General features: G+C 35.3%; 2 protein-coding genes, 1 long non-coding RNA gene and 10 other non-coding genes across 16 annotated transcripts; 8 read left to right on the top strand and 5 right to left on the bottom strand.

The window, feature by feature from the left end:
* Positions 1 to 355: 355 nt before the first annotated feature.
* Positions 356 to 1,719, top strand: linc-150. The gene has a single exon (NR_102168.1). It is a non-coding gene; the product is annotated as a long non-coding RNA linc-150 (long non-coding RNA).
* Positions 1,720 to 1,760: 41 nt separating this feature from the next.
* On the bottom strand, positions 1,761 to 1,857 carry mir-74. The gene has a single exon (NR_001272.2). It is a non-coding gene; the product is annotated as a pre-microRNA mir-74 (primary transcript).
* T24D8.16 lies at positions 1,778 to 1,967 on the top strand. Its single transcript, NR_070490.1, has one exon. It is a non-coding gene; the product is annotated as an Unclassified non-coding RNA T24D8.16 (non-coding RNA).
* On the bottom strand, positions 1,806 to 1,997 carry T24D8.14. The gene has a single exon (NR_070489.1). It is a non-coding gene; the product is annotated as an Unclassified non-coding RNA T24D8.14 (non-coding RNA).
* A 39-nt stretch (positions 1,998 to 2,036) lies between these two features.
* mir-73 lies at positions 2,037 to 2,135 on the bottom strand. The gene has a single exon (NR_002428.2). It is a non-coding gene; the product is annotated as a pre-microRNA mir-73 (primary transcript).
* Positions 2,136 to 2,186: 51 nt separating this feature from the next.
* T24D8.11 lies at positions 2,187 to 2,460 on the top strand. Its single transcript, NR_070487.1, has one exon. It is a non-coding gene; the product is annotated as an Unclassified non-coding RNA T24D8.11 (non-coding RNA).
* A 2,449-nt stretch (positions 2,461 to 4,909) lies between these two features.
* On the top strand, positions 4,910 to 5,234 carry T24D8.6 (uncharacterized protein). The gene is made up of 2 exons (NM_076028.2): positions 4,910 to 5,028; positions 5,080 to 5,234. Exons 1-2 carry the CDS (start codon positions 4,958 to 4,960, stop codon positions 5,198 to 5,200), a joined length of 192 nt encoding a protein of 63 aa, NP_508429.1. The 5' UTR covers positions 4,910 to 4,957; the 3' UTR covers positions 5,201 to 5,234.
* Positions 5,235 to 6,077: 843 nt separating this feature from the next.
* Positions 6,078 to 10,774, bottom strand: lgc-40 (Ligand-Gated ion Channel; the record flags this gene model as incomplete). Of its 4 annotated transcripts, none has more annotated exons than NM_001420568.1 (11): positions 6,087 to 6,409; positions 6,584 to 6,674; positions 6,722 to 6,843; positions 8,571 to 8,717; positions 8,768 to 8,811; positions 8,870 to 9,302; positions 9,356 to 9,430; positions 9,596 to 9,765; positions 10,174 to 10,227; positions 10,447 to 10,470; positions 10,612 to 10,774. In NM_001420568.1, the coding sequence occupies 11 exons, from the start codon at positions 10,772 to 10,774 to the stop codon at positions 6,245 to 6,247; spliced, it is 1,488 nt and encodes a 495-aa protein (NP_001407535.1). The 4 variants fall into 4 exon arrangements, with proteins under 4 accessions (NP_508428.2, NP_001407535.1, NP_001407536.1 ...); NM_001420567.1 differs by having other exon boundaries at positions 6,245 to 6,409; positions 8,550 to 8,717; NM_076027.9 differs by lacking the exon at positions 10,447 to 10,470 and having other exon boundaries at positions 6,078 to 6,409; positions 8,550 to 8,717.
* On the top strand, positions 8,851 to 8,907 carry T24D8.10. Its single transcript, NR_070486.1, has one exon. It is a non-coding gene; the product is annotated as an Unclassified non-coding RNA T24D8.10 (non-coding RNA).
* Positions 10,775 to 12,349: 1,575 nt separating the features above from the next.
* On the top strand, positions 12,350 to 12,546 carry T24D8.13. The gene has a single exon (NR_070485.1). It is a non-coding gene; the product is annotated as an Unclassified non-coding RNA T24D8.13 (non-coding RNA).
* On the bottom strand, positions 12,359 to 12,555 carry T24D8.12. The gene has a single exon (NR_070484.1). It is a non-coding gene; the product is annotated as an Unclassified non-coding RNA T24D8.12 (non-coding RNA).
* Positions 12,556 to 14,113: 1,558 nt separating this feature from the next.
* Positions 14,114 to 14,244, top strand: T24D8.15. The gene has a single exon (NR_070483.1). It is a non-coding gene; the product is annotated as an Unclassified non-coding RNA T24D8.15 (non-coding RNA).
* A 5,449-nt stretch (positions 14,245 to 19,693) lies between these two features.
* T24D8.17 lies at positions 19,694 to 19,821 on the top strand. Its single transcript, NR_070482.1, has one exon. It is a non-coding gene; the product is annotated as an Unclassified non-coding RNA T24D8.17 (non-coding RNA).
* The last annotated feature ends 1,900 nt before the right edge of the window (positions 19,822 to 21,721 follow it).

Raw genomic sequence — 21,721 nt, 5'->3', positions numbered from 1 at the left:
AAAACTAATAATTTTAGTTATCAAGTAAATTTTCACTGATAAGAATTATTGCATCAATAGGCTGGTACCACGTTTTGTATGAAAGTAAGACACTGATACGGGTGTGCTGACCGTTTTCGTTTAAAGCGGTGAACATTTGGATTGATTCCAAATATTAAAGGAACAATTGAAGGTGGAGTACTGAAATTTGAGACTTTGCTTTTTTAGACCCAAATCGGTCCAAACCTACCAAAAAAAAAGTTATGGCAATTCAAAGTTCGGCAAAATAAGGCCCATTTTCAGCTAAAATCAAAATTTTTCCAACTTCTCGGTGTTGCAACGTCTGGAACCTAATTGTTTATTTGTTTATCACTTTTTAATAAATATTGTGGTCATTGATTGGGCGTTTATCCGTTGATTTAAGTACATTAATGGTCTTTGGGGCACAAAATGTAACTTTTATTTGGCTAAAAAAAAGTTACATTTTGGTGACTGGTTATCAGAAAAAAACCATTTTGCAAAAGTGGTACAAAACAGTTCAGGCTCAGAACCTGAAGTTCTCGCATATTACAATTATTTTATGAAGTCACAAAAAACCAGTGTATCCTAACTTGCAGGAAAACGATTCATAATTGAAAATACTATCACGTGGCCTTTACCCCAACATATTACAAATAGTTGCCACCATTTTTTTTTTAATTTTCCAATTTTTTTTCTCAAGTGCATCAGATCTTTTGCCAATCATTCAACTGGCGACAGTCTGCGAACAAAAATCTCGAAAAATGAGGATAAATGTGTTTCATTTTTCACTTTCTCTAGTGACACTTTTCTGACTGGTGGTATGAACATGCCAAGACGGAATTACCAATCTGATTTTCAATTATGGTCAACAGTTTTTGGAGAATTTTTGTAATTTTCTGATATCGTCGTCTACGTTCAATTGATGATTCAAAATGGCAGAATTCAATGAATACAAAAAAATTACGCGCACCGGCACTTTTCAGCATCTCGAGTTAATTGAATATTTCAGTAATGCTCAGGTAGATGTTCAAACAAAATTTTAAAAACAGAAACTTATTTTCTGGGCCAAAAAATCTATAAAAAATTATTTTTAAAATGACTATCTAATTGAAATTTCAAATTGATTTGTATTTTTAGGCTTAAACAAAACACTAATCTTGAGCCTAATATGGATAAAAAGGGCCCTCGAAATGTTCAAAAAGATTAACATTTTTGGGCAGATATTCTACACAAGTTCTTACCCGATACATAGATTTTCACAAATTGTCATAGATCACCACTTGCACTACAAAACCCCACCATATTATTGTAATCTGAATGGTTATTCTTAAGTGCGATCGGTTTTCTCACCTTCCCGCTGAGCTGCACTTTTTACGTATTTGCACTAACATTTGTACAGTCATCAGTTTTGTGTAAGACACCACACCTGCACAGTTCTCAGAGACACCACTTTGTGTCATAGTTTTTCTTTTGTTTCACGTCATGCACATTAACCTGTCCGAAAAAATGAAAAAATCGATACATTGTACATTGAAAAATTCGTTTTGCACACGGTTCAAAAAGGCAACAATGGTGACGGTTTGCTTGGACATAACAATTTATTGATTCTCTTTGTGAGTATTGACTCACAAATGTTTATTGTTGAATGTATATGGAATTGTGACTGATAACGGTTCGGCTTCCTTTTGATTTTTATATTTGAATAAACGATTTTTCCCTAATATTTTTACAAAGTTTCAGAATAAAAAAAGGCCATAGCATTTGGTTGAAAAACGTGTAGACTGCCATTTCTTGCCAGCCCAGGTTGAGATGTAGGCTGGGAAAGAGATGGAAGCCCGAACGTTTTTTGAACCATTTTGCTTTGTAGTCTAAAAAAAAAACTTACAACGAAGGAATAGTCCAGCAGGCTTCATTTTTCCAAGGGATGAACGAAAATCCCTATGGAAACGAAGGGCTCGGCAACAGCACACAGGGGCACGTTTAGACAACATGGCAGTGAAGGGAGGAAAATATAGAGGATTAATCCGGATGTTGGTCTCCATAAACGCACAACTGAACTGCCTACATCTTGCCAGCAAATTCGTTGATAGCTGTGGCTCGATATGGAAGTCCAGTCGTGTGTGGGACTCTCACTGGAATAAATGAATGAAGAGTGAGATGAAGGGACAACTGTCGTAAGAACCGTGTGTTGACAAATGTGGGCGGGACTGTTGGGGATCGATAGTGTGTGTGTGTGTGTGTGTGTGTGTGTGTGTGTGTGTGTGTAAGAGCGCAGTGACGTCTGTCTCTCTTCAACCCGCACACTCTCTACTCTCTGGAATGGAAAAATGCAGCGTTCGCCACCAACTGTCCACATCAAGGGCCCACCTAATATGGGAAGAAGGCAGGTAAATAGTAGTGCCCCTTTCCCAAATATTAAAAGTAGAAATGACCAGAAAGGACGACGACGTCGTAAGATGATGACGTGTGTAAACAAAAAACGCCTGCCAGTCTGCGTATACACGTAACCACTGATGACTTGCACTAATTCAAACGGAAAAACGCTGCAGAATGAATTGCAAGGCGAAAAATGGACCTCCGCGGTGTGTGCTGAGAACCGGTAGAAAAAGAAACGAAAGTACACGAGGCGCCAACGAAAAAAAAGAGGGTTACCTTGAACGGTCGGGGTCGCAACATTCGAAATCGAAATCAACGCAGCGGTCCTTCATCGAAACTGTCTTTGTCTTCTTTTTTTCTATTTTGACGCAGACAACAGCAGATTTTATCGAAATTGTTTTAGCTGGGCACGCTCGGAAGATATTTCAAATACGATTTAAGGTGGAGTAGCACTAGTGGTGAATTTACTTTAAGACACCACAATGACCAAATAACCAACTAAAAAAATTCAAAAAATGTTTCCAAATATTATATGATTTTTTGAAAATTTAAAAAACCTCAGATTATACCACTTTTGGAAGTTTTGGAATCAAAAAAAAGTTACCTTCAAATTTTATAGTCTACTTGTGTTTAAAAAATCAATATTTAGAATTTCGAACATGCAAAAACTCAGCGATCGCCACTTTTTGAAGTACTTTTGTAGTAAACCTGACCGAAAAATATTTTCCAATACGTTTTCCATTCATTTTTTTTGAAAATGATAATATAATCAAAATGTGAAATTGATTAGTGCTTCACGGCATATAAAAAACTAATCCTAAACCTAATATGGATAAAAAGAGCCACGTAACATTTAAAAAATGGTCAATTTTGCATGTTACACAAGTACTTTTTTTTTGACTGGCAGTGCATATATTTCGAAACCATTTTGACAACTTTTCCTATGATATCTGGCCATTTTAGCACTATGGAAGTAGTTTTAAACAATTTACTTTCTGGCGCTAAATACTCCACCTTTAAAAATCGCTAACAGTGATTTATCAAGATAAAAGACACCGCAATAAACCAACAATGCCCAAAAAACCGGTACTGTTTATGAAACTGGATATTCCTATCACAAACTCCGACTGCACTTTTGACCGCTCTCCCAAGTGCTAGGCCACAGGATCTTGTTTGACCAAGCTCTTTATCTTATTTGACTGTGCCCTATTTGAATGAAGAAGAGATTAACGGCTATTACTGTAGGTCGGTGCCGTAGTCTGATTCGAATAGTGGAAAACATCCATTCTTATTATTTAACATTGCAATGTGAAAAAGTAACAGTTTTGTCCTAATTAGCTTAACATACCGCAGATCAATTTTTTCATCATCAAATTTCAAAACAACATAGCCATTTTTACATTTTTGAATACTTCAATACCCCTCATATATATATATATATATATATACGCACATTATCTATATTATTATATATGATCTATATTATATATATATATATATATATCATGTTTAGAAAATATTGTTTCCTAATCTTTAAAATGCAAATAAATATACGTTTAAATTTTAAAAATTTTGGATTATAAAAAACAAGTATATGTATTAAATTGTACAAGTATTAAACTATTGTACTAAAATATTCTGGAAATGCTTTGAAGGTGGGATACCGAAATTTGAGACTTTGCTTTTTTTAGACCTGAAAGTAATGAGATAGACCTGAAGTAATGAGATGTTCCGAAAACTTTTCGTCCCCATTGGCCAAAAAAACATCTCAATCAACGAAACAACACGTAGTAAAATGCCAAAACATGCATTAAAAGATGATTTTCAAATAAAAATTAAGTTCCAACCGCTGCAACACCGATAAGTTGCCAAAAGTTGAGATTTTAGCTAAAAATAGGCCGTTTTTTCCAAAACTTTGAGCGGCCAAAACTTTTTTTTTTTTAATTTTGAGAACGTCTCATTACGAAATTCGGTAGTTTTGAATTATTTTGGTCTAAAAAAGCAAAGTCACAAATTTCGGTACCCCACCTTTGACATCGCGAAAACTTGACACTAGGTGCTAAATTTTTTATTCAAAATCCTGACATTTCTCTGTTTTGTAGACTTTCAAATTTCACGAGCTTTCTTTTTGAAGAATGCAGCAGCCATTGACTAAGATCGTGACGAGACCCGATTAAAAAAGCCACGTGTGACTTTGAAATTGCAAAATCTTTGCGGATAAAAAAAGTTCCATAGCCTGAGAATCCTATGAACATTTCTATTTGATTTTCTATCGCGATCGGTTTTACTTGCCCTAATACTCGTTTTTTACTGATATCAATTCCCATATTTCACAGTGAAATTAAAAAAGAAAGAAAGAACTCGATTTCGCTACTATCGTCAGTAGTTTTTTTCGGCACTTAATGCGGTCAAAGTCTTTCTATACGATTCATTATCTAAAAAATAACTGATACCACGTATTCCAACATGGCACCATAGTTTCTTGTCGCATTTAAACCGAAAGTTTATCAGAAAAAAACAAGAAAAAATACTTTTCAAAATTTTTCACTATTCAATATTAAATTTTTATACATACCAAAATATGTTTGAAACTAAAGCAGTGGACCTTGGAACATTTTTTTTTAATTTTATGCTCATCTGCGTCGCTAGCAGGTAAGCTTTTTTGTACATAGAATAGAATTCCCGCATTAATTTTAATTTCAGATTATTGGATTTGATTTATGATATTTTCAACAAAGTTGAAATTGAGCACATCAGCATAGGAGATGTCGCGTTAGACGAGAACAGCAATAGTCCATTTTTTATCGATAGAAACTTAAATTGATTGGTTTTGAACTTCTAATAAATGTTTTTGTTCAGTTGTGTACCAAAGAAGATAGAATGAAACTTTTCTATTGATGTTTTATTGAACCACGTTATCAGCGTTAAGTATTAATTTTAAAATACTGGTAAAAATAGCTTTTTTTTTGATAAAAGGTACTCTGTAAAGACTGTTTCAGGGTGGTTATGCAGTGGTGGTCAGGTCTATGTGGGTCTATGGATTTTCAAATAATTTTCAAAACTTTCTAAAGAATATCACTTAAACACAAAAGTTTTAAAGGTACACTACCACCCGTGGGAAATTATTAAAATGCATTCCTATAGTACTAAACAAACCAAATATCATAATAAACCTTTTTCAAAAAAATTGTAATTGTTTTATTCCGAGTCAAAGAGCGATGCAACTCAGTTTTTACCTATAAATTTTTTTATGGCAGTTCAATACAAATTATCAAAGAACTAGCCTAATTTTAACTGAAATATTCAATTTTGAACGATTTTCCATGTTTGAATTATCATCATTATAATCATGTATTGCATATTTTTTTGTCTTACATTATTTCGTTGATTAAGCTATATTTAAAGCCGATAGGTAACCAATTTTAATCATTTGAGTGCCTATCTGCTGTAAATGTACCTTAATCAATGAAATAATGTGAGAAAAACAACTAAAATATGCAATGAACGATGATAGTTCAGAAAAAAAAAATCAATTTCCAACCACTGCGTGGAAACAATTTGAGATTTTAGATTTTTGCAAAGGGCCAAAATTGACCTTCAGTTAAAAAAATAATTAAGCGCAGGGATATATAGTACCTGTTATATGGCGGAACGTTATCCATTTTTGAAATAAAATAAAAATACAATGTGACTCTCTTACTCTTAATACATAATAATTTATTTTCAAATTAAAATGGCTAATATCATCATCGTAAATGTTGAAAAGTTAGCGAGTTGGTAACCTGAATCAAGAAAAATGAGAAAAAAAACAAGAAAAGATTTGAGGACATGCACAACGTAGAGATCAATCACAGTGAATAAGAGAATGCTAGTTGAAGACAAGGTAGAAGCTCCAGTAGGCCACATTGAATAGCAAGAATATCATCGGGAATACAATACGACACCGCTCGTCAATGCGTTGAGCCACTCGCCGTCCGCGTAGATTTCGAAGGGCGCGTGTCCAGTTAAAAGCACGACGAGAGACGTCAATCGTCTGAAACAAAATTTTCACGTTTTGAAGAAAAATCGCACACTTGAGAAGTGAAATGTGTGAACACTACACTCAGAAATTCAAAAATATCAAACGCCAGCTTCTGAGCAAAATGAAAAAATGAAAAAATAAAACCGATTTAAGCAGGTTTCAAGTGGCAAGATAAGCAAAACTCACAGCGTGACGCATGCTCGCTACCTGTTGACGAAGTCTGGATAGCGACGCTTTTGACCGTTTCCGCTTCATCCTTTCCGCACCAACGAAATATCTTCAAAAAACAACGTCTCGTGGGTGTCAATAGCACCTAGCTCTCACCTGGTCCCGTTCGCCGTAACATCGTTGTTTTGATTCAACGAGCGTAGCCGCGGCTCCTCTGGATTTAGCATATTCAATGCAATATGTTGTTCTCCGTCCCCCCGAACACCTTCCTCCTCGTTCTGAAATTTGGTTTTCTTGAATAATTTACTAGTAAGAAGTATGTTAGATAGCAAAAGAAACAGAGGTTAACAGGCGGTGGGTTGTTTATTCATTCTCAACTTATTCCATTTTTCCATAGGAGTGCACGGTTTCTATTTTATGAAAGGTAGAGTATCTCAGAGAAAAAGTGTTTAAAGGCGGGCCACGGTCATCACTTCAGTAATGTTAAAACGATCAAATGTCATAAGAAAACTTTTCGGAAAAATTTCGAAGTTTGTTAGATTTCGACCCAAAAAGCGGTGAAAAAAGGAGATCAAATTATTTTTGAAATTCGTCGATAAAAAAATTGCTTTGATTTTTTACTGTTTTAATTATGTTGGTATTCCAACATTGTAGGCACGGGGTTCTGGCCTCTCTCATTTTGGGAAAGTCGTGCACTCCACACGGACAAATACATTTAGTTTTACAACTAAAACCGAGCCGCGACGCGACACGAAACGCGCCGCAATTTCATTTCATAATTTTAGGTTAGCCAGGACCGCGTGTGTAGCGGTTCGAGCAGTGCCCTCGATTTTTCCAAAAGTGGCACCTACTCAAGTTTTTGCCGCTTGATAAAACTCGAATTTGAAAATTTCCAAAATTTTTTGGCAGGAACGGTTTCGAAAAAACTAGTACAAATTCAGTTTCACCTTATTAATTTTGGAAAACGACCGATTTGTTCTGTTCAATACGTTCTGTATTTAAAGATTCCGAGGATCCAAACCTACTCAAAAGAACTCAAAAGTCCGCATTTTTGAAAGATTTTGAAAATTATTATTATTTTAGCTAAAGGTTTCGAAAAATCCACTAATTTGAGTCATTTATATTCAGACTAATTCCCCACAGACGACTGTAGGTTAGGCCTTCCACGAAGGCGAGGCGCGAATAGTGTACACCACGCCCGCCCTACTCCCGCATACTCCGCACGCCCGCCCTATCACACTGCGGTGCATTTTGGCGTCATATAACATGTTTGCGTACTTGGCATTTCACTTCACGTCAATGAAACTAGCACTACTTCCGCCGCGGCCGACACTTCACGGCTTCCGCGTCACGCTATAGTTTGTGTGTGTAGTGGGCGGAGCGATGGTGTTTTGTAATTGCAAAACAAAACTTTAGTAGGGCGATGGTATGAGGGTGACGGGAGTGTGGGGCGTGGTGTGGGGCGGGCGGGCGAGAGTGGCGCCTTCGTGGAAGGCCTATTGTAGGTGTCGCCTGAAATTTCAGCATTCATTTGATCTTTCTAAACGTAGACAAAAGCGCCTAAGTACATAATTCACTTTATCTTTGATCCGCACACTTCACGTATTTTAAAAGACTTGTTGTGAAAACTTAAGAAAACTGTCATGCGGTAGAAGTTAGAAATTAAACAAAAAAATAGCTGGCATGTGAGGCAACAAACAAACCCAAACTGTTTCTTCAACCTGAAAGATTAAGTGACTGGAAGAAAAAACTTAGGAAATGGTTAGTGAGTGTGTGTGTGTGAGTGAAAGGTAAAAGTCGCTTAAACTCATTCAGCTATACTAGCTTTCTCTTGACAAGTATCGAAGGAATGCAAAAGTTAGCCGATATTAGTATAGAAAACCAAGTTTTCGACTTCTTGCAGTTTTGAGACAAAAGAAAAGTTGAATCAAAATATTTTGTCTGAAAATGAGCTTAGCGTGTGAAAGCAGTGCAAGCAACATACAAGCGTGGCCACTTTTCGCACCAGATCGTCTATATCTCGGGCCGCTCCGAACAATGTTGAGAGAGCAGTGTCGACGATCAGCGACGGTTGTCCGTCGCCACGAAGCATCTCCAAATTCTTAGCGTAGTGACAAATTGTAAACTCTATCATGACACCGAATACGAATGCCTGAAAATTAAAAAAATTGAAATATTACAACATTCACTATTGGTAGTTACCATGCAAGATCCCATCCATACGTCGATAGCTTTCATGTAGCTCACTGTAATTAAAAACAGTAATGTATTTTTATTTTTATTCCCCGTTTTCCTTCCCCTTACCTTCTGGCAATGCAAGTTTCACTGCATTAGCTTGTGTTGAAATTGTTAGGAGAGTGGTAATGCTCAACGATACTCTTGCTGGAGCTGAGTCAATTTCCAGCCAGAAATTAAACCAGGAAATCACAACTATTAGAGCTGTAGGCACATAAGTCTGCATGACATGGTGCATCATTTCTCTTTCCACATAGAAAATGGCCGTCATACAACTCCATTCTCCAGTGGCATAAGTTCCGTTGCAATATCCTGTCCTAATGTGTTTTAACGACATATCCGGCATGGTGATGTCTGGATTACGGTCGATTGCCGGAACGTCCTCTTTTTCTGACCAGAGAAGACGAAGAACTGTCATTGGGTAAGCATATGAGAGTATCCGAAGTGCACATTCCTGCGAGTCCAATGGATACTTCCAAAGATCCATATTGCAGGAGCTGACCTGAACACATGACTTTTTGAATAACTATTTGAATATAATTTTTTTCCGCTTACAATTGAGATTCTCGCGTCATACCAAACACGCCCGTTTGGATAAACCCATACAAGAAAGTTGTCGTCGGTGATGTCCTGAAATAGGAAATAGGATTTGCATGTTATTAGGACCCTCATTCGTCATAAAAGTGCTCGAAGTGTAGAGATGGAAAAAGCAAATTTATTTTCCGTCTTTTTTTCTCACATCTTTTGAAGTCACAAGTCAAAACACAAGTGGAAGCATGTAAAGTGTGAACTGACCTGGAAAGCGGCGGATCTTGCATTTGCAAAATATACATCCGGGTGCCACATCATTTTGAAAACTGTCAAGTCTCGGACAAGAATTGGAGCCGAAGCATTGTGAGCAAGACGATGGTCGTACCATTCTTCTTGAAAATACACGTCTAGATGGTAATCCATTGTTTGAGCACCTGAGGAAATTAGACAATTAAAGAGAAAAATACAATTTTTTTTGGCTCAAAATTTTCAAAGTTCCTATACTCTTGTGGAATTCCATCAAGCCTGTCTATGAGGCCTCACAATTAGAAGAGCAACGGTTTGATGTAGAGTAATTATTTCAAAACTTTGAACCACCATAAAACATTTTTGAATTTTTTTTTGAGAAGTCTAATTACGAAATTTGTTTAATTGAGCACAGTTAGTCATTCTTCAAGTTTGAACCACATAGTGCGATAAATGGACGCTTTGGAGCGTCCGACATTTTTTGGGTTTCGCTTCGAATAATAAAAAAAACGCGGGGCGCCGGAAGGCTAGCGCGGCAGGCGCTCAGGCGCCTTCATTGAATTTTTCAAATTTAGAATTGATTGAAAATATCTTACTGAATGAGCTCATTCCTTCGATAAACATAGATAATGTGACGTTTGTAGGGACACCTGAAAATTGAAAAGAATAAAAAATCAGTTGACAACACATGATCTAAGTGATTCCTAAGGACAAATGACACGAATTAGTGCGAAAAGCTGACGTGAGACTGTGAGCAAAACGTTTAGAACAGTGTTTAGTGTGTAGCGGTGTCAGAAAACAATCTCTCAGAGAAAAAAATGAAAGCAACAGTTATGTAAGAAGAGAAAGCCTGCAACACTCGTTCATACCTGTACCGTGAACGCGTATATACTCTAAAAACATGATAAATGAAAAAGGAAAGAACTGGAGTCAGAAAGGAATAGTGCTGTTCGTTATTTTTCAGTACACCCCATGTCCAACCCAAAGAAAATGTAACCCTAGTCTGAAATAGAAATGAAGAATGGTTCACTCACCGTCATATTGTGTTGGAGTTGCAAATCTGTTGTACAAAGTTTCATTTTTCAGTTTGTCAAGAAACGCTTTGGTGAGCGGTATGAAGGCCAAATCTGCTGATTCGAAGACGTTCACAATGCAGCACACGGAAAGAAGAAATCGTATCATTGTGTGCAACTTCATTTGGATTTTAGTTGGCTCATAGTTTCGATCTGAAATTCCAAAATCTGGCGTCAATTAGATTGATTATTTAGTTAAAGATGAAGTAGCGAAATTGGTTTTCAAAACTGAAAATGATCAAAATGGATTATGAGAATTCTAAAAAATGTTGCGAAGTGTTTTTGAAGGAGGTAAACTTAAAAGTTTTGTCAACATGAACCAGAAATTATTTTAGACTTGATTTCCACTTCCTACCGCCTTTTATGTCTTATTCCTTTAAAATTAATTGCTAAAATTACTTGGTGCCAGGCTGCCGCATTATGGTTTGACCTACAAAAAATGCGGGAATTTTTTGCCCAAAAAATGTAACATCAGTAAATACGTTCTTAACCATGCAAAATCAGTTGAGAACTCTGCGTCTTTTTTGTAGATTTGCGTAGGCCAAGCCGAAATAAGAGGCTCTGGCACCACGTGAAAATATTTAAAAATATTTATTTCATCTGAAAACAAGGTTTTTTGGAATATTCAAACCAAGTCAAAAAATCGAGTCAAAAATGGCAATTGCTGAGTTTTTGCCACTTTTTGAGAAAACTATAGCATTGTTACATGTTCGATTTCTTTCAGTGTGATTATTATTTGAAACATGAATAGACATTTGTTGATCTTAACCGATATTTTCCGAAAAAGTGGCAAAAACTGAGATTTTTCCAAATTTCGAAAAATTCTCGCTATGCCACCTTTAAAATTTTTTTTTGAAAATTTATTGCAGAATAATAATGCATAAAAAATAAGAGTGAATAAATAAAAAGAGTGAGAAGTTGAAACTAGTCTGATAAATAAAACTGAAGTTCATGAATTAGCATAATCTCGTCTTAGATTTAAACTTTTATTTGGTGATTTGGTGATTGATTGATTTGTTTTTGATTTCTGATATAGATTGAACAGGTATATCTCTTATTTTTGTTTGTCCCACCTAACGTCACATGCAAATTATACCTCTATTGTTTTCAAAGGCTAAGGATGAGCTGTACGAAAAACAAAGAAAACAAAGTTTCACGAAAATGTATGCAGTACTGGTGTAAAGATAGAAGGTTGGGGGGTCAAACTAGAAACTGGGACTGCGTGTATACCTTACAAGTACAAAAAATCAGAAATTGTAAAGGAATAAGGAAATATGACGGATGTTTGAAATGTCGCCGACTATGCATAGTGTTTTTCGTGTTCTCAAGGTATTCAAATTTCATTTCAAATCCATGCAAAAAAAATATAAATCTTGGGACTGAAGGTCATTTTGAGAAGTTTGCTGTCGAAAATCGACACTGAAGAGAGCTGAACATTTGTTCAAGATTTGGCTCGATGAGTAGGCAAAAAAATGTGTTGAAAAGGAAAAGGGTCCAACACTTTAAATTTCATTCCGCTTCACGTGCGATCAGTTTTCTCTTGTTCAATTCACCTTCTCCAGTTTGGTTTGATGGGTCGACGAGAAAAGCTGGGGCATGAGTAGAGTAAAAGTAAGGGAATGGAAACGAAAACATAACAAATAACTTCCGTATCAGGATTTCTTTCTGTTCAGGCTCCGTGTTTCAAGGGACCAGACAATTTTGAGTAATTAATCATGAAAAGAATGTTGCATCACTTATTCTTTTTCTTCTCAAAACGATTTAGCAATGCATTGCGAATGTCTTCAAAGTGAATTGAAGCCACTCTCCAAATGATTGAATTTTTGTCTTGTTCCGCAAAAGTGTGCGTGTGTGTGCCCTTCTAAAGCCACCTGATAATGACTACAAATGCTAAGAATAAAAATGAAAACGTGAAGAAAGGACAAAAAAAAGTCCAGGAGAAATTTTTTTTTCTGAGAGGAAATCAGAAACATATGGTTGAAAATTGAAAATGCTCGAGAGAATAAGAAGAGAAAAGTGGAAGAGTGAAAACACATTTGCTTCAAACTGTTATAAGGCAAGTCTAAAGACCAGAAAGACCAGCAAGAAAAGTTCTTTCTTAAAAAGTGCTGGCAAAAATCAAAATGTTTAGCAGGCAGAAGCACAAAAATCGAGGGCAAGAATGACCCGTATATGGTCAACTTCTGCAAATTTTCTAAGCATTTGTTCCCACTCCGTTGCGATTCTATAAACATTTGCTTCACGGAAACTAAGAAGAAGAAGAAAAACTTGTATTTTGGTGTTTGGCAATAAAAAGGCAATATAAAGGAAGAAAGCAATTTTTGATACAAAAAAAATAATAATTATACACCTTTCAAATCTACTGTAAGGTTATGAGGCCATTCAAACAAGCACCTATAATTTGATTTAATTTTTTCTTGCATTTATTATTGGAGACAAAAAGGGCAAAAGAACATATCCGGGATGAATCACTTCCTAAGAAATGAAGAAATGTATAAGCAAGCGAATAGCTAATATATTCTCTAATTGATTTAATTCAATAAAAAAAACGAAAACATTGATGAGAAAATATGAGAATACCCATTTAGCAACGACGAACATATTTGAAATGTTTCATTAGCAGGGTTCAAATTTTCAAGTGGACCTTAGCATGCCCTAACATTGTCAAAAATGCACACAAACCTGTGAGATCGCAGGGCTTTTTGGAATTTTTTATTGAAAATTCGAAAAAGCCTGCACGTTTTGAGTAATGAAATTTGGAAAACGTCCGTCGTGAAAATGATAATTCATGTATGTCATGTATGTGAAAACATAACGTGCTACAGTAAGAAAATCATGTGAAAAAAAGATGAAAAGCCTTTTCTTGAGGTCAGAAGGCGTCACAGAAAGCCGGATGAGCTGGCACCCACTATTGGAGGCGGGACCGTGGAAGGTCACCCTGGCAGACAGGGAAGCGCCTCCTTTCTTTTCTTCTTCTTGACTGCTGTGACTTTGAACGAAATCAATTGGTAGACCTGAGCCGGCGAGGAAAACTTTATGCGTCGTTTCATAATGAAGTAAGATGTGAGAAGCCGGAAATGCCGCGTCAAGTCCGGCAGCTCTTTTGGTTTTGCGTAATCAGTATGCAAAGAAGGAATCTCATCACAGGGATTTGTATGCAGAGATTTAGAGGATCTATTTTCGAATTAATTCTCAAAGGTCTAAAAGAATACAATCAACGATTAAGAATCGAATTGTGCTTTGGAGACTCAGGAGTTGGTAACCAAAGTTACTCCAAAGTTACAAAGTCGCCACGTTATGCATTTTTGACATACGAAATGACAGAAATCGGATTAGTAAAGTGTATAACGACAAGGCTTGAAGTGGATTTTCCATGTCAACAGCTAGATAGTAACCGAATAGACATCCGCGCAATGAAAAGTCTAGAGCATTAAAAATTTCTGGCAAAAAAAAAACTCGGAGTAATTCAGAAATGATCAGTTTATTGCTCCCGATCAGAATGTCGGGCTCTCTCATTTTCTTCCGAACCGCACCGAAATAAAAGTTGTGCTTTGGAAACATGAAAAAACGCGGATGAGAAAAAGAAGGATGTAGAACAAGGCAAAGATGAACCAAACCAACGAAAAAAAAACAAAGCTGGTGAGGGGTATGGAAAAGAAATGGTTAATATCAAACAAGTACTTTCGTAGTAGTTCAATCTCAATTTTATGTCCTCCTCCTCCGCTGCTGCCTTGGCTGCAGCAGTTCGACGAAATTTGTCATCAATGCCTGATGCGCGAGGAGATAAATTCTGAGAGTGAGAAAGAGCATCATTCGTTGAATAGACAAATTGAGAAGTGTGTATATGAAGAGTAAAAGTGAATTGGAATACATCAGACATCAGGTGTGTATGTGTGTATGTCTTTGTTGTAGTTCAGCTCAGTTTGTTGCAGCTCGAATTTAAAACATGTGAGAAAAATAATGATAATTAGTACACAGAAACGTTTAGATAAAATTTCAGATGACTAGATCTTTGTTTACTAGATCAAGCAGAGTTTTGAAAGAGAAAACTGTTCTCAAAAAATAAATTCCAATTCAGAAATAGATTTCAAAATTTTTTCAAATTTTTCACGATAAAGTAACACTTTTTATAGCAGTTGTTGAGTTGGGAAAGTGTTTAAAAAAGTCACCCATTCCAACAAAAATTTGGAAAAAGTTTAAGTGGTAGTCTGAAACTGGCAACTACTGAGTTTTTTAAAATCATTTTTAAAGAAAACTGTAGCTACATAAGTAGATTATAAAATTGAAAAAAAAATGATGAACGACTTCCAGAAGTGGCAAAACTGAGATTTTTCCAATTTTCGAAAAATCATATAATATTTAGAATTTTTAAAAATTAATTCCTTACTAAGATATTTGGTCAATGTGGTGCCAAAAGTTTCAAAACAATTTCATGACTGGTGTAGTGGATGTGGCAATTTTTTTGAATTACAGATTAATAACGAAATTTCATAGTATTTTGTCACTGGTATTAATTTACATTTTGTTTCTCACACGCGTATATAACAACAGCAATGAAATTAAATTTTAGAATTTTAATTTATCATATTTTACACATATTCTTTCCAAGCCACCAATCTATCTTTCAGATCAATTAAAAATCATTAGATCTTTTGATTTCTAATGTCATAGAATATTAAACAGTAGACTAGAAACTTGAACAAAAAAGGATGAGTTGAAAAATGATGAATTCTGCTCAACAATCCATAAAAAGTTTTGGCAAGTGCCACTTATAAGGGTTCACGTACTGGTCAAATATTTTTTATCGAGATTTCATCTGCTTTTTCTGAAGGAGTCTAAAAAAAACTAATTCAGGTCAAAGGTCACAATAAACTTAGAACTCTGGAAGTATGTCGTCACGGTCAAAACACAAAAGCAAATCACCCCCGACAATTTTGCGAGACGAAAATTGCACTCTGCATTCAATCCCGGGATCTCCAGGATAATTAAAGTTAAACTGGAGTAAAAAAGGAAACCTTCCCAAATTGCTCTCCTCCACACACATCCACACATACGTTGAAAATCTCTTTTTAAGTTGCTTGTCTGGAGGTTTATGATGCAAAAAAGTGTGTCCGAATTGGGAATTGCGAAGTGAAGAAAAATGAGCACAATGTGTATGACCAAGGAGGTCAGAATTTGAGGAAGCTCGGAGTGAAATGTTGTTAGGGATTCAAAAAGAAAACTCTGCAGACAAGTATTCTTAAGGAAGATAATACTGTGTAGTTGTTGGGTGAATGCAGAAGAATTCGCAAACAAAATTTGAGGTGAGTGTTCTTTCGAATTTAGAAACCCGACAAAATAACTGAATGTCAAGCGCCTTTCATTGTCGATTTTGTGCATTTTTATTCTGACGTCAAGGTTCAAAGATAACATGGTTTTGCGGCGCCGTCAGAGCTTCAGATGAAATATTGTAAGCAAGGGTTGAAGCTGTGAGTAGAGTAGAGTAGATTGATTTTTAATTTTTTTTTTAAATACAAGGTAACAATTAATAAAATGAAGTCTTTTTTCGTATTGGAGCAGAGAGCTTCCAATCTTTTTCTTGTATGTAAACTGTTTTGTACTATTATATATTAGCTTTATAAAATATTTTCCAAAAGTTTGTTTAAAAAATCTAAGTGATAAAGTAAAAAGTAATAAATAAATTTTACTATTCTAAATAATGTAGAAGTGCATATCGCCATTTGAAAAATAGTTTAAATTTACTTATTTCAACACTACCGAATATCCTAATGAATCATTTCAACAGTTGTTATTGATTTATTTTCAGTCAACGTTGTGGTAAATTGGCTGGCAAATTTAAGCCTACACCGCATGTTTAGTACCCTACAATAAAAGGATCAAAAAGCAGTGTAACTGCCCCCTTCTGACGGTTAATATAAATTTTCTAAAAATCTTCCAAAAGCTAAAAAATAGTAATTAACTCTGCCAGCTTATATATCAATTGTTGTTTGTATTGTTTGTATTCATAAATTATTTGCATACAGACAAAATTTATCAAAATTATTTTTTGACTGTTTGTAATTAATTGTTTGTTAGTTTCTTTAAAATGAACCAAGATGTAACCTTGTAAAAGTCGGCTGCATTTTTAAATTATTATTTAGTCCTGATAACTTTTAATATAATTTATTCTCCAATTTGAGTTGAATTATTTTATTTCCACTGTTTTGATTTCCCGAGTATAAGTCAAAAAATGCAGAGTCATATTTCAGAGTAAACATTGACATAAAGTATGAAGTCAGGCTAGGTCAAATGAACAAGAGCAGAACCAAACTGGTTGGCCAAAAAAATTTGATAAATTCACGCCTGAAGGTTCAGTAAAACAAGACAAATTTCGTGGAATTTCTCCACGTTCAATTTGACAAATGAACGTATGTTTAAGTTCTCAAAGAACAAACAAAGATTTCAGAAGATCCGGGTTCAGACTATATTGAGCATTAAAAAAAAAGAATAGGTGATCAAGACGTGGAAAGTTTTTTTTTGCGGAGGTGGTTTTGGACAATAGTGACGCTATGTGAAGAATAAAGCATGTAGCAAGCGAGGTGTCAAGACCCAACAAGAAAAGTTCTCGAACAAAAAGCTAGGAAATCAGTAGTTGGGCGAGCAGGCACAAACTAGGCTGAAATTGTTTTGTTTGTGATAGGGGAAAAGAATGCGTGTAAGTGTGTGTGTGTGTTGGTTTCTTTCATGAATGCATTAAAATTGAGTAGTTTCTCCCCCGCCTAGACAATGTCAAAAAGTGTACGAGAGAGAGTCTCTTTACAATTCTATTTCTGACAGAAAAAAATATATCCGGAACCTAAGATCGGGGTCATCGTCACATTGTTTCATAAATAATTCGCAAGATTGGTATAAGTGAGTACATGAATTTGCATTCGATGAGAACACATTCTAAGAGGGCAATCGGGGAAAACTGATAATTTATTTTGAAGGTTTTGCAAGGTAACAAAAAATTATGGGAGGCAGGCGTGGTTTCAGGGCCTCAAGTTTGCCTCTCACCTCATTTCTGCAATATGGTGAGAAGTCACATTTTTGGTATTTACACCACATAGTGCGGAAGGTGGTTGTTTTACCGCGGCCGACACTTTTTGGATTCCGCGCTGCTCTATAAAGGAGGCGCGGCAAGCGGCGCGAGGCAGGCGGAGGTCGCTGCAAGGCGAGCGCAACAGGCTTTCTCAACAGAAGTAGTGGTACTTGCCGAAACGGACAGAATTGATATTGTTTAAACTTTTGTAGCATTTCGAAAATTTGTTTTGAATATGCACACTCTAAAAATGTTCTTAAACGTCTGAAAAACATGAAAACAAAATTAAAACTTGATTTGGCTCAATATAAACCTTGAACATACAATTAAAAAAACCATGCCTATAAGCAAGCTAGTAGGTATTTTATCAAACATATTGAAGCTCCAAACATAGTGCATATGTTATTGAAAACGCCAAAAAATAAATTAAATTTACATGTTTCAAAAAATCAAAACTCAACTTTGCTTGCCTTTGCCTCTTGCCTTTAAAACATCAATCGTTATTCTTTCAGAACAGTGATCAAATTTCAAAAAAAAACGTGTCATTTTCTCTTTTTTGCAACTTCCAGTAGATTTTGTTCTAAAGTTTTCTTGAACCTCATTGAAGTTCCAATATTGTGTTAGCGAATAAAAATTATAACATTTTTAGAGCGCAAAAAAAAAGAATATGAGACTGCTCGGGCGCTTAAGTAGAGATTTTGTGAAATATAATAAATATCAAAAAAAAAAATAATGCAAACAAAGGATCCAAATTCAAAACTTTTGTGAGAAATTTGCAACATGAGAAGAAAGAGGTTTTGAAATTAAAAGTATGTCTAAAAGGACGAGAAGATCCCAACATCATATAGGGCTAAAACGTGATATCCACCAAAAACCTGATCAGCTTGAATAGCTAATGGGATGTTCAAGTAGTCTCAACTTTTCGTCCTTTTTTTTTAACTTTCTTTCAGAATGTTGCGAGACAATGACGTGTCAGAAGGTGGGTAGTAAGTTGAAAGGCCACGTTGTCGTCACCATGACCTATGTACTCTTTTGGAAATTTTTGAAGCATGGATAAAAGATATTCAGTATGCACATCCTTGATTTGCAGCAACTGGCCTGTAGGAATGAATTTGCAATTGGCGGATTGGTAGTTGTACTTTTGGTTTTGTCTAGAGTAAAACAAAAGATCATATCTTTTACGGTTTTTTATTCGGAAAATATAGCAAACCCGAAAAAATAGGCCTAAAAACTTAAGACTGTGTTTTCAGGGTAAGTTTCAGGCGTATTATTTAACTCAAGGGTGACAGATTTTGTTGCAACATGAGTAAAATTTGAATGCACGTGAAAATTTGAAAAAAAATATGAAAAATAAAAATAAAATTCTTTGGGGATTTTCCAACTAAAAAAGTTAGCTAGAAAAAAAATTCTAAATTTTATATGATTTTTCGAAAATTGGAAAATCTCAGTTTTTGCCTTTTTTGCATATGTTGGTAGTTTATCTCATGTTATTTTGTTGGTTGAGGTACTTTTAAAGCCGATAAGTGACCAAGTTTTGTATTTTGTGGTCACTCATCGGCTTTAAATGTACCCTAATCAATCAAAATATGCAATACAAGAAGATAATTTTCAAAATATTCAATTTTCGACAACTGTGACACGGAAAAGTCTCGCAGAAAAATTTTTGGACGACTTTCAATGGTACATTCTTCCAACAGCTGTACCTTCTTGAAAAGTGAAGATTTAGACATTTCAACTCAAAAATTAAAATGATTCTGGAAAAACATGCACCTGTAAACGGAAATAGAAACTTTGGAAATATAACAAAAAACTGCAATGCACCAAATTTCCTGCTTTATAGAAAGGGCGACAAAAAGTACATTGTTATTCAAGAGCCAATAAAACTAGAGTCTCAAAAATCTAAGGCTGTAATTAAAACCATAACAAGACACCTGTATCACGCAATTTAGGGTGTAACACGAGATGGATCACATTTCGGTCCTCACTTTTCGGGACGACGTACGTATGTCATCTCTTGAAGTTGATGTGGACACAAACGATGGCAAAATAGTGAACGAAAAATTCGGTGCAGGTGGGCAGGAAATGAGTAGCAAGGATCTCAGGTTGCGCTCACACTATGTATGACCTCTGCGCCGGATGGGTATGGATCCTGTTGTAAATTTTGATGCGATGCGAAAAAAAAGGTTGGGTTTCATATGACATTGAAAGACAATAAAAACGTAGGGAGGCCCAAAATTAGAAAAAGTTTCAACTTCCTAGTAAACTCAATGAAATTACTAATGAGGACTCGAACCAAGTTTCATTTTCCAAGGATACTTTTTCATATTAATAAATTATCTGAAGTAGCAATAAAATAAAAACTCGCGAATATGTTCAGTAGAGAACAAGAACCAAAAAATGTAGAACTCCGGAAAGCGTAAATCATTCAGAAAACACATAATGTTTCAGAGTAAAAAAAACGCACACCAAATGTTTATAAAGCCGATTGCGGGTTAATCAATCCCGAATTGACAACTGTTTTGAAAGGAAAAGCAAAGAAACACTGGTGATGATTTTGAAACAATGGCGGGATGATATCTTTGCGTAATCACAGAATAAACAGTTGTTGAAAAAAGAGAATCAAAAGTGAAAAGACGTGGACCTGGAGCTCGCGAACTCATAAATTTGCTTTTAAACGATTAGGTGAAAGACAAAACACAACGATGAAATTAACTAAAGTCGCTTCATCAATACGAGAGCTTCTTCATCATGTCGTTGTTGCTTTTGATTGCTATCGCTCTTGATTGCCGTCCTCCAATAACACTATTGAGTACCTTTTTTACCCCAAGTATTCGGTCCTCTCGATTTGCTCTATACCTGCATCAAATAAAAAAATGATGAAAACAACTCATTGAATTGCTATCATAAGAAGTAGGATAAATAAATGTTCTGGTCTGTTTTTCAAATGAAATCTAGTACTTTTTGTTTTTATTTCCCTATGGATTATATTATAACATAAACAAAGAAGTTTCACAAATAACGTTTGAAAAATATCGGGTGCATTATTAAAACTAGAAAACACAGGGGTGGCAATAAGGATTTTGGGGTCAAGAGTTCATAACTTTTTTCGTGGCATATCGATTTTTCTGAATTCGCGGAAATTTTTCTATGCCTTTGCCTGAGTAGCTTTCCATTTTACGATACTTTCAGAACATTTTGACCACCTCAGGTATCCTAGCTTGGAGCCACTTTTTTTCAGGCTTCTCACCGAGCTCGTTTGTTTTTTTTAACTTTAACTTTAGAGTTAGGAGCGACTTTTGCTTTATTCAAAATACAATGTGAGAATACAATACAATTTTCTACTGTCGAAAAATTATGCAATCAATCTTAAACAATTTTGCAGCATACAAAACATTTGAATTTGAAATTTCGATTTTGAATAATTATCAAAAATTCAAAAAAATACTGCAATCACCACTTGAGTTGGTCGTATTTAAATAAAATGTTTTAATGTTGAATAAATGTTTTAATTTGGTTGCATCATTTTTTCAATGAAAAATCAAGAACTTCAACAAAAAATTTTCGAAGATTTTTTGACGATTTACAAAACGGTTTTGAACGAAATTTTCAAAACTTTAGCCGTCTGTTAACATCAAACTAATAGTAAGCAAAATCCGCACAGAACTCTCAGATGATATATAAAAAGAAACGAGTATGGTGAGAAGCTTAGAAAATTGGCTCTGATACCTGGCGTAATAAAACTTTTTGAAAGTGTCTCATTTCGGCTTGATCTACGTAAATATACAAAAAATGCGGGAGAATAGATGTAGAGTTCTCAACTGATTTCGCATGGTTAAAAACATGCTAACGTCATTTTTTTGAGCAAAAAATTACGCATTCTTTGTAGATCAAACTGTAATGTGACAGCCTGGCACATGTAAGTGCTCAAATAAAAGCTCGTGCTTGATAATATGAATTCCTAAAATATCACAAAAATCGATATGCCACAAAAAAGTTATGAATATTGGCACC

The sequence above is a fragment of the Caenorhabditis elegans genome, chromosome X, assembly GCF_000002985.6.
Source record: "Caenorhabditis elegans chromosome X".
In the NCBI taxonomy this organism is placed as follows: Eukaryota; Metazoa; Nematoda; class Chromadorea; order Rhabditida; family Rhabditidae; genus Caenorhabditis; species Caenorhabditis elegans.
Note: the sequence above shows the minus strand (reverse complement) of the source record. Positions and strands in the feature narration are given on the sequence as shown.